The sequence below is a fragment of the Tachysurus fulvidraco genome, chromosome 25 (genome assembly GCF_022655615.1).
Source record: "Tachysurus fulvidraco isolate hzauxx_2018 chromosome 25, HZAU_PFXX_2.0, whole genome shotgun sequence".
NCBI classification, from domain to species: Eukaryota; Metazoa; Chordata; class Actinopteri; order Siluriformes; family Bagridae; genus Tachysurus; species Tachysurus fulvidraco.
In genome coordinates this window covers 14,256,190-14,272,534 of record NC_062542.1, presented here as the reverse complement: position 1 = coordinate 14,272,534, position 16,345 = coordinate 14,256,190, and the positions used below count along the sequence as shown (strand labels likewise).

General features: G+C 40.7%; 1 protein-coding gene and 1 non-coding gene across 3 annotated transcripts in view; one reads left to right on the top strand and one right to left on the bottom strand.

Moving 5' to 3' along the window:
* Window positions 1–2,556: 2,556 nt before the first annotated feature.
* The window catches only part of c25h8orf34 (chromosome 25 C8orf34 homolog), a 76,742-nt gene continuing 62,953 nt past the window's right edge, over window positions 2,557–16,345 (bottom strand). For both annotated transcript variants that reach the window (XM_027170446.2, XM_027170453.2), the window contains exons 12-15: window positions 11,402–11,838; window positions 8,629–8,725; window positions 4,364–4,411; window positions 2,557–3,687 (exon numbers count right to left, since the gene is read on the bottom strand). In XM_027170446.2, coding sequence (XP_027026247.1) covers window positions 3,680–3,687; window positions 4,364–4,411; window positions 8,629–8,725; window positions 11,402–11,838 — 590 coding nt within the window. In that variant the 3' untranslated portion in view covers window positions 2,557–3,679. The remainder of the gene's footprint in view (window positions 3,688–4,363; window positions 4,412–8,628; window positions 8,726–11,401; window positions 11,839–16,345) is intronic.
* trnaa-cgc lies at window positions 6,613–6,684 on the top strand. The gene has a single exon. It is a non-coding gene; the product is annotated as a tRNA-Ala (tRNA).

Here is a 16,345-nt window from a genome sequence, read left to right as displayed (position 1 = left end):
CAGCGATGGAGCCTGGTGGGATTCGTTCCTTGGAGAGGTTTAGAAGTTTCGGTAAATCTTATCATGTTCAGAGGAAGGTGTATCCAGCTGATTTCCGTTTACTTAAGGCCATGCTGACCTTTCCAAGAAAAGCCAAGATCATTACAACTCCGAAGAACTTTAGGCACGAAATAAGAGCTGCTGAAATCTCAATAGCGTCACCTCTGAAAACAACATCTGTCAGGCCGATGGAGAGATCGTGGGGTTTAACTGACTCTAAAGAGGAGTAAAACTTCCAGAGTATACAGTGAATGTCACACGAACGTGTGATTGTTGTAAAATATGTCAGCGGTGGTGGAGCCCGGGTTAAAGACCAAGTGTGACTTGGATTCCATTCAGATACCAACAAATCTTTTCCACTGAAATTCTTGCCCAGAAACAAAACAGCTGGACACTCATGTTTCCCCGAACCGAATACTTTTAAACAGATTAAACAAATTTACAGCCTATTTAGGAACAGCACCAAGTTCAGAGGTGTAGCTTGATCAAGGATATCATCGATATCAGGTCCTTTTCAAAAATGGAATTTATTTGGTATGTTTCCAAAATACTAAGAAAGGAGAATACGTTTTCTTCCCCTTTTAGTTCCTGACTTCAATGCTGCCATGGCAACAACTAAAGTGTTGTCATTTTATAGCTGTTTTTCATTGAAATGTGTCTCGCCACAACTACATTTTATGACAATCGACCAATATACTGTAGAAATAGGTGGTGCAAAAGTTTACACACCCTGGGGCAATGTCCAAGTCAGCATGTGATACAGATCGCCGATCGCTGTTGCTGCATTCAGGTATTTAAAATGGACATAAACGTGCCGTCGTGCACAAACGGTGCCATTACAGCATTCTGAAACAGAATGTAAAACAGAAATTATGAACAATAACCTTCACTTGAACTCAGAGGACCAAATCCTTAAAAAACACAGAATCTGAACATTATCTTACTGCTGGACCAGTACATTCTGGTAGGTAATGTTCTCTAGCATCTGGCAGAGTTGTCCGTTAGACTCCCAGACAGTAATCCATCACTCCAGAGAACACATTTCCATGTTTCACGCTACTTGTAGTCTTAAATTTTAAGCTTTTGTGCAGCTTCTTGGCCAGGAAAACAACTGTACACATTTTAATGGAACATGAAAAATATAAATATACAGATATTTGACACAAAACACAAAATTTGCATGAATACTGGTTAGGTTTTGGTCATGTTACCAGCATGTTGCTTCTGGTTGGCCCCTGAGGCCCCTTGACCCTGAGTTGTATAAAATGAGATAAAATGTAAGTCACAGACAGATATGTAAACAAATTTGCAAATCACCTGAAAAGACACAAGAATAAATAGAGTAAAAAAAAGGAAAGCAGTATATTTGGAATTAATTTGAAACCCAAACCCTGAAGATTTTTGTGACCCTTCCAGAGTCACTCTGTAGTAAGTGATGCAGAAGAAGACAAGTGATCTGTACACATTACACACCTTTACCTCTTTGGGGCTGAGCTGTTGTTGCTTTTAGATTCTTCCAGTTTCAATCATAGCACTTCAGAGTAACTGGGTTCTTCATTACGACTCATTCTAATGCCAGCGTCTCCAGTGGCGACCCAGAAACTTTTAATAGGGGTGGCCAGAGGAGGCCACAGCAAATCTTGGGGTGGCACTAACGACGAGATAGAGAGGGGGAGGGGCAGTGAAACAGTGAATCTACAATCTTGTTGGTGGCGTGTGTTTCGTTTTATTTATTTATTTGTTTGTTTGTTTGTTTATTTTTCACTTCATGAACTATTGTGAATTTTCATTATGCATTCAAAGCATCTCTCTATGTTAGATGGCAGACACTAAATTCCAGGGGTTTCGTTACCATGACGTAAAGTGGGCGTGTTTCCGAAGGTTTTGGAAAAACGCCTTCTTTCAAAAAAAAACCCAGCATACTACGAAGGACAAAACAGTCATACAGGTAGATTTATTTTAGAAAACAAATAAACAACCAAAAACTACGGTTAGGGTTAGGGTTAGATTATCAAATAGGCCACACCTACTCGATGACGCAATATCTGTTACGTTGTACTGAAATCCCTGGAAATAAGTGCCTGCCCTATGTAGATATCTCTACGTGTTATATATCCACAGTATGCTCGATTTTACTCATCGGTTAGCAGTGGGTGTCCCCGAAACACCTGAATCCGTCTATCCGGGTTTGTACATAAATTTAGACAAAATAATACTACCTTTTAGATACTATCATTTCTATATCTTATCTATTTACTGTACTCTCCTACTTCAGTTTTCCACCATATCTTCCCTATAAACCATCTACGTCCTATCGTATTCATTGATCGTGTCTTCAAAGCACATTTGTACGTCCTTTCTGGATGAAGGCATCTGCCAATTGCTGTAAATGTTAATGACAGTGTGTGTGACAAATAAAATTTTAATTCAAATATACAGTATATAGTAAATCCCATAACAAACTAAAATAAAAAAAAACACACAGGACAAGACACGGAACCATATAAATCAGTTTAATTTGCATCATACAAGGTGTAGCAGGCTATATACCTAGTGCATCATTGGTACAAAATAACAATTCTTGTTCTACATGTTACATTTGTCATTCGTTGTAGGAAGTAAGAGTGCTTGCTGAGTTGGTCATCCAAGGCAGTGATACAAGATATAGCCTCTTTTACACTGTACGATTCTGTCACGAGATGCTGGACGAGAAGAATCTTCTATCTCAAAGAAAGTTTCTCTAGCTATACAGTAGACCCGCAATTAAGGAAAACGTCAACACCCGGCGTACGTGGTCAAGCTGAGCCGAGCGAGGCTTGAGTGGAAAAACAGAAACAGTCTTCAAAGTGAGCTTGAGGTAATAAAGATGTGTTTTTCCATTAGCATAAGCAATTTTTTTTTACGCTTCGACGCTGCTACTGTACTACTGTATTTGTAGCTATCCGTTGATGCATAAGAGTCACTTTCGATGAGGCGTTTACTCCGTAAGGTTCTACTCAAACATTTCAAACATACGTTTATTTGTCGCCTGCCTTCAGGTGCACTGACACTAAATGTGCCACACGGAGTTCACCAGTTTCTTTAATGATGTGTATGTTTTGTCTACGGCGATAAAATCGGGCTGAAAACAAATGTAAACCCGGCTTAAGGGTTCTCTAGCAAGCTTTAACATTCACATATCTATCTAACGCTGCCAAACATGGCTGCCATTTCCTTTCCTGAAAAGGGTTATCAAAAATACCTTTTTTTTTTTTTTTTTTTTAATCAGTTGGCACATAAAATCTTTTACATAACTTCAATGCAAGGCCATGTGTCGAGAATTTTCCCATAATTGAGTAATGGGAAGCATGCTAAAAAAAAAAAAAAAAAAAAAAACAAGGCAAAAGAAATCAAACACAGCAGATAGACAGCATTCTTCAACATCAACACTCAACATTTCAAGTATTTGTACTTTAGCATACAGATGTGCCAGGTTCTAAGAAATATTAACCTCTGTGGAAAAAAGTACACAATCCATTTTTTTTGTTGTTTTTTTTAAATAGGAATTATAAAAAATAAGTCTCTCTGGCTTATTCACGATGCTCAAAATGCCCGTTTGGATTGCATAAATACGATTGGGTCTCTGTTTGCCGTTGACACGTTATAAGCCTGTAAAACAAAAAAAAAAACAGTCAAAAGCCATTAGTTATTTGGAGATCGGCTTCATTCAAACACAACCGCTAATAAGAATAATGACTGTGGTATTGACCACAAACACACCCATTAATATTGTAACATGCCAAAGATAAACATGAAAGTGGAAAAATGAACTGCTGTATGAATTGCCATCCAATCTGATATTTTATGATGTGTGTGTTTGTGTGAGTATCTAGATGAGGTTGCGCGGCAAAACCTCTATAAAAACCACCCATCTCTTCCCTCCCCCCCATAAGAATGACCGCAGACGGAGCAGCCAGACGATTCCCTCACTCCTATGCGACTGGAGCTGCCTGAGTCAATGGAAATGGGCATCGAACAGCCTCTTTCCTCGGCAGCAGTCTGGTGCGTTGTCAACTCTTACAGGCGCTCTATATCTCCTAATAAAGATGTGGTAATAACAGGCAGCTCTACAAACGGAGGCGAGGGCATCTGAGTCATCCGTGACTAATTTGGAAGGAAACGCGAAGCGGCAGAGATTTGTCTGGGATGAGATCACTGACAGACTGTGGGGGGAATATTAAATTCTCCTAATGGGCTTGTCAGTTTTCATACACTGGTGGTGTAATGCTGCTTTCACTTCTTTGTAGCTTAGCAACTCATCAGGCATGAACAGTAGCAGGCTTACCTGAAAACACCGATCGTTTGCTGGCATCTCGCATTCCGCCAGGGTTACCTGCGAACAAGCAACGACATGAAAGATTTAATAGTAAACCTTTATATGCAGAGTTGTGAAATAAGTGTAGAGACAGAGAGGGACAGATAAATGAATAGATGGATGGATGGATGGATGGATGGATGGATGGATGGATGGATGGATGGATGGATGGTTTCATCTGTGGATGGATCGATGGATGTATGGATTTGTGGATAGATGAATGGATATATGGATGGATGGATGGAGTTGATAAATGGATGGATGGATGGATGGATGGATGGAGTTGATGGATAAATGGATATTGGCATCTGTGGATGGATAGACAGATGGATGAATGGATGGTGGGAAGAATGGAGGCATGGAGGCATCCATGGTTGTATAAATGGATGGATGAATGGATGGATGGATAGATAGATAGATAGATTGCAGGATTAAAGGTGGCATCTGTGAATGGATATACTGTATGGATGGATATAGGGTTGGATGGATAAATGGATTGTGGCATCTGTGGATAGACAGATGGATGGAGGGATAGATGGTGGAATGAAAGGCAAAATCTGTGGATGGATAGATGACCAGGTGGAAGGATGGATGGAAGGATGGATGGACAGATGGCCAGCTGGAAAGGTAGCTGGATGTATGACAGAAACGGTTTTACAGGCCGATGCAACGAGGGAAGGATGATGTCGATAGCTGGAGGATAGATAAATTGATGGATGGATGAGGTAGATGGACACATATGAAAAACAGATAAAAGAAGGTTTGGTAAGAATAAAAGCCTGTATAAACACATGGAAATCCATACAGCATGTGTGGAAGAATAGATGGATGCATGGATACATAGATGGATACAGTATATAGATGACAAATGAATGATGTGAATGGATGGATAGATGGATGGATGATGTGGATTGATGCATAGATAGTATGATGTGTAAAGATATGATTGTACAGATGGATGCAAGGAGGAAAGGATGATGGATGGATGGATGGATGGATGGATAGACGGAAGGGTGGATGCATGGACAGATGGTTGAATCACTGATGTGAAAGGGACGTTCGGTTGGACAAATCGCTGAGCTTTATGGATCGGTCCAGAAAATGGTAGATGAAGAGGATGGATAGATGGATGGATGGATGAAATATGAATATTAAAGGTTTGTAGCAAAACCTCTGTGTACGGTAAAACAAAGCTATGCTAATAAAGAAATCTCTTATCCAGGCTATCCTCAGGGAAATTGAACCAATATTTTCTTTGTGGCTGATATTTTAGTGCGTTGCTCATGTTGTATAATACACATTTTAGCCCACAGCAGGTTGTTCGTCAGCAAACATTTAGGAATTAGGTTAAACACGTGGGCCACAATAGAGGACAGTGAAAGACCAAAGGCTGTCTTTTATCTCTCAGGGTTAGTGGTTAGCCAATTCTGGAAGTCTCTGGAATAACAGGAAATGGTTATATGCACTGCCCACTCTCTTCACGTCCGTACCATAGGCTTGGAACGGGCTCAGAAACAACCACTGGCATGGAAGCGTAGACAGGAAAGGAGGGGCGGTGAACCCCTGCTGATCGACTCAATGAGCACGGCTTTCAGCAATGCCAGGCAGCACACGGGCATGTCTGGAGGTTGGCAGTGTCGCTTTCTGGCTTTCTGGCTCGTGACTTGCATTCACCTCGTAACCTTAAACACACTGCACTGCTATATTTACTTTGTTATACAGGAACCTTCGCTTTACTGTATCGGCCTGGGAGATTTGAATTCGGCAAAAGAAAATCCAGAATTTCTCTGCATCAGCACTCAGATACAGTTACATCTTTATTTGATTGTAAGACTTGTTTAGTATTTCTTTCCACTTCACCGGTTCCTGACTGAAGCTCGAACCTTACTATTGTGCAATTTTGGGTATGGATGAGTTTTTTCACCGGATGTTAACTAGAGATGGTTTTTAAAAACAGCCAGTTCAGCTGAAATAAAAATATACTGCTGTGATATTTAACACCACATTAGTCAGGTTAAGCCAAAATAAGGACGTGATGGTCCAGCGGTCCAGGCGCTGGGTTCCTAATCAGAAGGTCAGGGTTCAAGGCCACAAGCTGCTGAGACATCTACGTTGAGCAAGGCCCTTAACCTCACCTGCTACAGGGGCGCCGCACAATGGCTGACCCTGTGCACTGACCCCAGGCTCATAATAGCCTGGGATATGCAAAAACCCCACGTGGGGATGTAGCTCAGTGGTAGAGCGCATGCTTCGCATGTATGAGGTCCCGGGTTCAATCCCCGGCATCTCCAAAATGTTTGGGGGCAGTCGTGGCCTAATAGTTAGAGAGTCTGACTCCTAACCTGAAGGTTGTGGGTTCAAGTTGCGGGCCGGCCACGACTGAGGTGCCCTTGAGCAAGGCACTGAATCCCCCCAACTGCTCCGGGTGTGTGTGTTCACTGCTGTGTGTGACCCAATGCAGGGTCACCATACTTAGCTATATGTCATGTCACTATTATTAAATACCAACCTTTCCATTTGCTTAACCATTACATTACGCAACCCTTATAATAAAATGCATATAAAGAATGAAAAGTAATCAGGTGTCCCCACACACACACAGGCACACACACATGAACACACTTACGTAATGTGTGAGCCCTAAGGTATCTGAGCCAGGACTTTGATTCAAAACAACATTAATGTCATTAAAAGAATAACGGCTCCTGGAGGACGCGCCGTACCGGTCGTACCACGAGAGCACTAAAAAAAATGAGGCCGACAGTATTTATTAATGACTCCAAGGTACAGTTGGGCAGAAAACCATCCTTTTGCTGACTTGGTGCATGCTTTCAGTATTTCCTTTGAAAATGAAACCTTAGCTATAATCCGCTAGACAATACAAACACAATCAAAGCGCCTGCCGCGTTTCAGCCTCCAAGCCAAACAAGGTACCGATACAGAGAGAGCTGGGCTTGGAAACACCTTGGCACATTGAAGGAACTCACAGGCAGTCATACATCAGCTTCTCAAAGACAGTCCTCTCCATTACCGTAGAAGAATGTTAACGTTAACATATCGCTCGTGAATAATACGGGGTATATCTAATTAATCAGATCTCTCTTTTTTTCTTGTAAGACGATATCATGAGCGAGAAACAAAGAGGGCTATCAATATTAATTTAACTCCCAACACTAAATCTTTGTTTATTTAATATGTTAATGTGTCCATAGTAACAGCTCGTATTCGTATTCGTAAGCTAATGAACAAAATGGAAAAGTGTTTATAGAATTTATATAATAAGGAGTCTCCAGTGTCAGCGCTTTACAACAATCTTCAGGACATTCAAGGTTTTTGTCTGATTAACTTCAGGAAAGAGAGAAATGAGAGGTTGGTAAGGAAGCTAATACAATATTGAAATAACAGGAAGTAACTTTTTTTTACTGAAACTGTACTTCTTTAAAATAAAAATAAATAAATAAATAAATCATTGCATAACAAGCAGCAGAGACTTTTATTGGTGCGGGTTTTAATACTTAGTTTTAGGACAGTAAGACAAATCCAATAATGTAAAAGAAGGTCTTAGAGGTGATGATAACAGATGAAGGTCAGGAGATTAAGAAAAATACTGAAGTGGAATTGGGAACCAGGAAATGTGACAAAAAAAAAAAATCCGCAAAAACAACGATAAAGCTCTGGAGATCAGGAGGAGAACAAGCTACACTGATCGATACTTCAGTTTATATACAGTACAGCAGTGTGTGTGATGGAGTTCATGTGTCTGATCGGTATTCAGGTGAGCTTGAATGTTGTGAAGCTGCCGTGATTGTAGTCTACGATGCTCCTTGGGAGTTGTGATAAAACACTGATTACGGTGTTGACGTGACACTGCGGTTTACGAGAAGCGGTTGAGTGGTAGGGTTTTTTTTTTTTTTTTTTTTTTTTTACATTTACAGCATTTAGCAGATGCCCTCATCCAGAGTGTCTTACATTTTATCTCATTTTTATACAACAGAGCAATTGAGGGTTAAGGGCCTTGCTCAGGGGCCCAGCAGTGGCAGTTTGGTGGATGTAGGAATCGAACTCACAACCCTCCCGATTGGTAGCCCAACACTTTAACCACTGGGGAGGAGGGGTCGGATTTTGCCCGATTACAAATCTAGTACCAAAGCTAATCCTTTTCTACTGGTAATCATAACCATTGTATCATTCAAAGGAACTTTGGTGTAAATATAAAGGTAAGTTTTAATACTCACACTTGTCCTGCTCTGGACGCTCCATACACTCACTCTCAGTGTCACTGGGGATGAGCCAAGGCTGTCTGACGGCCTGAAGCTGTCGGTAAAACTCATCCTACACACACACACACACACACACACACACACACACACACACACACACACACACAATATCACACAGGAAAAGAGAAGAAAGAAATTTCCTCTCACGATAAAGTAAAAATGTGCTAACCACTAAGACACCGTGCCCACACATTTATTATATATTACATATATACAGTATATAGGAAATGATGGTGTTTTCTATCAGGAGATATAAATTTCTGCATTTTTGGAAGGAGTCTCCAGTGTCAGAGCTTTGTGACAGTCAGATATACAGTAAAGCTGTAACTAAGGTTACTGTCAAGTCTTAACTAAATTCTCAGTAAGAGGACAGGATGTTTTTTTGTTTTTTGTTAGCTGATGAACTTGCTTGTACATTAAATGTAGCTAGAAATGGATAAAAAGTATATATAATAAAATAAAAATAAAACAGTAGGCGTTTGTAAACACTTTAAGATGGATAAGTAATAAGTAATTCCGTAGCTGTGTGTATGGTATGTACTGTAATATTAGTGCTTAAGGAAAATGTGAAGTCATTTGTTCAACAGATTGTATAAAACCCTAAAAATGGTCAGCACTCCATTTGCTTCCACGTCGAACGAGTCTACCAGTGCTGCTGCATTAGCGTACGGAAAAGACCAATCTTCACATTACTCTGAGATCTTCATCTATACGGCAACCCCAAAGCAGAAAGGAAGAGAGCTGGCACGTGTGCATGTCAGAGCCATTACTTCTACAGATGTTTTTATTTTTCTTTGAGTTAAAGTGTACCTCGGAGGCGAGTCCTCTGGGCCATGGTCTAATAAATAAATTGCCCTGCGTTCCCTTCTGTGCACTTTTATGCCTTCTCGTCTTTCAGTGCTAGAAGGTGACGGTGGTCCAAGGCCTACGAGGCAGAGGATGCAGTCATGCATCTCTGCTACATTTCAGGCCTTAATTACCCACAGGAAGGCAAAAAAAAAGACAAATCGTCCTCCGTCCCGTGTGTTAGTGCACATCCGATCTGCACGGCTTTCTGCTAAAGAACTGTTTCCACTTAAGCAACAAACGCCAGGTGGCTTGAATCAAAGAGTGACCTGATGTTTCTCATAACATCACTGAAGTATGAAGTGAAGGATCTGTTAAGGAGCTACGGTGAAACTGTAAACTGCCGCTAGTGACGAATATAGTGCCTTATAAACGGCTTCGGGTTTTACGGCTCTCCTGTGATGATGGTTATAAAGAAATACTACAAATGAAATACAGGAAGATGAGAAAACAAGTCCATATAAGTACAGTATCTTATCTCAGATATGTCAAGATGTCAAGTTTTACCGAAGCACTAACCAGTGCTGCGCGGCTTCGTCCCTGACGTAGCCGAGAATGATTTAACACTGATGTGTCTGAGACTGACGTACATCTCTTAAAGAAATCCAGCTACAACTGCTGGTCGACTAAATACGTTACTGCCTGTTTGATTCGGAGTCATTCGAATTCAAAAATGGTCTATAGATCTGATAGGGTCTCATAGGGTACAAACAACCGTTCCTTTCCTTAAAGTTTATTATTGTGATACTTGCTGCTATCCAACAAGCGCACAAAGTCAGCCCACTAGTGTGCTAGCTTATACTATAACTGCAAGGCTGTCAAGTGTCACGCATTGAGAGTGACATTCACGCATTTCGGTCTTTTCTCACGCTCTCCCTCCACACATTGTATTTCTCACGCAGAAAAACATTTTGACTATTTATCATATATTTAATAAGCTGCAACGCCCAAAGTGTATCAGTCCGCACCGCTGTCTCTATGGAACCGGCCAGGAATCAAGCTCGTCTCTCAAGTTCTTAGTCGAGTCTGACACTTATCAGCCAATCAAAAAAAAGAGGTTACACAATAGCCAATCAGAAAATAGCACTATCTGGGTAAGATTTAAAACAACAACCAATTAAAAAAACATATTCATTAGAGAGGGTATTTTCGATGGTTGGTTTGAACAAAACCTCAAAACGAAACAGCTTGTCTCTGGATGGGACATTGTCCTCAATCATGACACTAAAATGGCTGAGCTTGAGCCGAACTGTTTTATATGGGAGCCGTTACAATTTAATTTAATTAATCAATTAATTATTTATTATTTTTTTTAGGGGGTTGGTTGCTGGGGAATTGGAGATGTCACACTTTCCTGTCTTCAAATCTTGAGAGCCCTGTAACTGCTAATATGTTAGCTTGGATAGATATTGTAGGATTTTAGTTTTTGAGTCTCGGTTTGTTTGTCCTACTTAAAAACACATGAATTATAGTATAACAAACCTGTCGAAAATATTCTCCGAAATATAACACCGAAGACTGAGCCAGCTTTGCAGACAGGTCTGGTACCTAAGGTTTCTGAAAATGTAGCTAAAATTAAGTTTACACAAATGTATGATGATGTGTTGGTGAATATGTGTGTGTGTTTGAGTGTGTGTGTGTGTGAGAGAAAGAGAAAGAGAGAGAGAGAGAGAGAGAGAGAGAGAGAGAGAGAGAGAGAGAGAGAGAGAGAGAGAGAGAGAGAGACTCTTACCACAGCCACAGCTGATAAACAACCTCATCAGACTAAGCAATTTTTAACCAAACATCTCCTAGCGTCACGGTTCCTGTCTTGTTTAGACGTCTTCTTGGTTTAGAATTAAAAAGATGCTGCATTCCTGCCCTCATGTGTGACGTAGCTCACCTCAGACAGTGTGCTGCGCAGACTGAAGCTGTCCGTGCTGCTGAGACCTGGCGGGGTCAACAGGGGTCGTGCTATTTGCCCAGTCGGGGTAACCGGTCTGCTCCTTGAGCGCCTGTACATGCGATCTGTGTTTCCGTGGCTAGCTGTGGGTATAGAGCGCATCAAGAGGCTGTTGGGAGTCAGGGGCCTGCTGGGCGTCTGTGGCCTGCTGGGAGTCTGAGCTCGGCTGCAGGGGTTGCTGGGAGATTGAGTCCGGCTGGTGATGAGCGGCAGCATGGGAGTTTTGCTAGGCGAGCTGGGCTTGGAGCTGAAGCCTGGCATGGGCAGCGCATTGGCAATGTGCGGGTTCATGGGAAGCAGCAGGCTGCTGTGGGGGCTGATGGGACTCCTGCTGAGCTTCCCTTGTTCAGCCAGCTTGGCTAAGTCCTTCTCCACCTCTGGAGGGAATAAAAGCAGATTAGCTGTATAATGGAATAAATGAACACAGCTTCGTATCCAATAACAATCAAGTCCAAATGTTTGTAGAGCCTTAGGACAGAATGAAGAATACACAAAGCTTTAATTATTGCCAAAGAGTCATTTTGTTGGAACAGATGTTCTTCTTCATTTTATATATATATATATATATATATATATATATATATATATATATATATATATATATATATATATATATATATATAAATCCAACAGTGCTGCTGATCTGATTTGGTTTGATCCAAATCAGATCCGAATCCACTTGATTTTCCTAACTGCAGATCTGACATAAGTTTTGTTTCTAATACAAATCACAGCTTTATATTAATATTAATGCTCGTTCAAATACAGGATCGTTTCTATAGTAACGGTAGAGACTCGACAAACAATCGCTGTGGTTTTAAGGTAATAAATCCTAAAACCCAGGCAAGATGTTCTGAGAAAAGAATCGACTTTGAGGTGATAACAGGAGCTTTTTTAATGTTTAGTACTGAAACACATCATATCAGGCTGTCTGTGATTATTTCACTATAACAGCACACCATTGTTATTTTTTATTGCCGGCATGAATCAAATTAATATCAGTTCTCTCATATCATCTCATCTTTTTTGCCCTTTAGGACTAAATCCAACATCTTCCCCACCGTCTCGACGGCTTTCGGGTCCTCACAGTGTTAATACGAAGGCTTAATAAAAAAACATGGAATTTGTGTTGATGTATATTTAAAAAAAATCTAAATATGGAGTTTATAGACTTTAAAGTATGGGATATTTGCCAAACACAGGCTCCAAGTGGGATAAATATTCAGTTTTCTTTGTCCTAAAGCAGCACAACAATAAAAAAAATTTCCATTTCTTTTCCCGCAAAGTTGCTTGATTGATTTTGTGGGTTGTGTTCGGGTCATTCTGACCTGAGAAGTAAAATAAAAAATCCCCAATACTAATCATGTCAGGAAGCTGAAGCACTGTGTTGTTATTGGTAATAACTAAGATATAAAACATCATTTAAAAGAGATCTGTGCCAGGATTTGTGGAACATTGTTAAGTACTGAACTGAACACGAAGGTTAATCTGCCAAAACATGAAGGTTGTCTTGCTGGGAACGTTTCAAACAAGCTACTTTTTTTGCAGTTTATACCTCACAGTCCGCTTATGAAGGTTTAATGATCGTCTGATGAGTCGAGAAAAAGGTGAGAACAGACAGGAAAAACCCCTGAAATAAGTTTTAAAGACTGGCAGCTTGAGTTACGTAAAAAAAAAAATAGTAATACTAATGAGATGATGTACAAGACAGATGGATATAAAAATGAATAAATATCTTACTTTACGACTTTACGTGTAGAGAAATAAATGAAGTCATGAATTAAATACAAGATGGTGTGCAGTACTTGGAAAAGAACCGCCAACAGGAAGGTGTGGTTTCCTGTTATAAGGGAAGTCGTGGCCTAATGGTTAGAGAGTCTGACTCTTAACCCTAAGGTTGTGGGTTCGAGTCTTGGGCCGGCCACGACTGAGGCGCCCTTGAGCAAGGCACCAAGCCCCCCAACTGCTCCCCGGGTGCTGCAGCATAAATGGCGTGTTCACGTTGTGTGTGTGTGCACTTTGAATGGGTTAAATGCAGAGAACAAATTCTGAGTATTTGTCGCCGTACTTCACTTTCACAACACTTTTCGACAATTACAATTTGTTGTTTGTTCAACCTTTTTTTTTTTATCTGGTTATAGCTACAGTATGTTTCTTGATGAGAAATGTCACATGATGTTATCAAAGTGCAAAGTCCTGCTTTACAAACATTACAAAAGCACTGATACTTCAGACTCCATCCATAAATACATTCTCCATATCAACAGTTTTTCTACATTTTATTAATCCATAGTGTCATATAACTTTCAGATCATGTGCATTGTCCTCTTGTGCGGGGACATTGTCCCTGTGTCCGTCTTGTTCATTAAACAAAACACTTCTATATAGCTTTCTTTTTCCTTGTTTTTGGTTAACCCTCTGGGGTCGACGTGCTCGCCGGCGCGTTTTTGGCGCTTTTTTCCTCTTCAATGTGAAATCCACTTAAAATACTCCGTCATACATAATCATACACACACATGTAATACATCATTCAAAACTGTGAAGTGTCTACTTTTGTTGATTCAAAATAACAACAAAAAGCTGTGCTTTTGGCAAATAAAGAAAATAACCAGGGTGTGCATTCAGACATCTCTGTCTCCTTGACCATCTTCCTGAAACACGTTACAAATATGAACTGATAACTCCGCCAATTCTTATCACACGAACACGATACATATGTCTAATGAAAGCCTGAAATGTCTACTTTTAAATGAGGTAATTAAAATCGAAAGCAAATATTGTCTTTTTGTGTAATCTGTATGTAAGTAAAGAGAGGTACAGTTTTTCTGGCTTGACCTCTTTAGCGCTTAATGTGATCCCACCTACCGCGTGCACGCCATTCATATGAAAATAACCTGAGCGGGCTATGCAAACAAGATCAACGCCCCCTAACAATGCTGTAAGAAGCACAAAGTTTTAACAGATTCATTCACTCGTGTAATCATAAAAATTACACAAAAAGACAATATTTGCTTTCGATTTTAATTTCAAACTAAGACATCTTTTCTTTTTATTTTTTTACTACCCACACATAATCATCATTTACTTAAAAATACAAACATGTACATACATTTTACTTACATAATATTGTAGTCCAGTTTGTGCTAAATACAATGTTATGTGATATTAGCCATTAATAAGTTTTGAAATAACCGAAAAAAGACCAAATGTAAGAGCATGTCAGAACCACTGCCAGTGTCCCAAAATGGTCAGACCCCAGAGACAAGGAAAAAGTAGACACTCAGGACATTAATGACAATGGGGAAAAATATGGGAAGCCCCAGGTGCTTGTTCATCGACTCCTTTTAGATCTGACTAGCGGAGATAAAATCGTTCATTTGTTCCCCATATGTGAATTTCAGCTCCAGTGTACCTTTAAAAAGAGTTAAATTAACCGAATCGACACCTTCTGCCTGAAGATTCCCGAACTCAACAGAGCTGCGGTCATAAAAATGAATGAACACGGGGATGAACGAATGTACAAGCTGTTTAAAAGTGAACACTGTTACAGTCGCCCACATCCACTTATGCGTGTGGTGATACATGCGTGTGGCTGCAGTCTAATCCATCGCATATTTAGTCAGCAGCGTGAGAGCATCATTTCCTGCTGTTTGCCCCGGAGTGTTTTTAATAGCGCTGGGTAGGAGTATTTACTGGCTGTGTGAGAAGCTGCTTCCTCTGACAGCGTTCAAAACACACTTAACAGAGCCGCAGAACTCTTCAGAAATATACTTGTTGACTTTGGTAGGTGTTCAGATGTTGTTGTTTGTGCCGTCAATCTCCTCCCATTTCTCAGAAAGAACATCTGGAGTGCTCTCGCTATGCTTTTAAGTGATTAGCGATGTTCTGTCTTGCTGGGATTTTCCTTCATGGAAGACTTCTGTTCTCCAAACTAAGACTCGGATTGAGAATTGCTGGGCAGCACACAAGCGCGCCGTGCAATAACGCGGACGTTAGAGTGCGATACGCGGTCAGTAAACCATCGCTTCTTCTATCAGGGCCAAAAATGATCATGTTCATAACAAAATTATGAGATTACCGGTGTGGATGGCGTATGTGTGTTCCACGTGTTGTCCAGACTTCAAGCAGAGGAAAACATGGCTGTAAAAATCTAAAGCTTATAAATTACTCCAGGTTTATTTATGTTGTGTGGAGATTTACTGGTTTGTGATGAAATTAGATTCATGTGTTTGTCAGACCTTAGCGTATTATTGCTTACAGTCTGCACTGAGGTCACGTATTTAAACTTCTGTTGAAGAGATGTTGTGAGATAAATGTGGGCTTTGCCACATCTGTACAGGTATATAAGAGTTTTTTTTTTTCACTGTTATAAGAAAATAATCAACAATGATAAGACAAATGCCTCTCATGATACCGAGAGGCCTGAAAGCTCAATGACCTCCAATTTTACTGTCTTACACTGAAGACTCCTTCATTCATTCATTTTCTACCGCTTTATCCGAACTACCTCGGGTCACGGGGAGCCTGTGCCTATCTCAGGCGTCATCGGGCATCAAGGCAGGATACACCCTGGACGGAGTGCCAACCCATCGCAGGGCACACACACACACTCTCATTCACTCACGCAATCACACACTACGGACAATTTTTCCAGAGATGCCAATCAACCTACCATGCATGTCTTTGGACCGGGGGAGGAAACCGGAGTACCCGGAGGAAACCCCCGAGGCACGGGGAGAACATGCAAACTCCACACACACAAGGCGGAGGCGGGAATCGAACCCCGACCCTGGAGGTGTGAGGCGAACGTGCTACCCACTAAGCCACCGTGCCCCCCCAAGACTCCTTCAAAATATAGTAAATATGCAGAAATTCCGAATTATC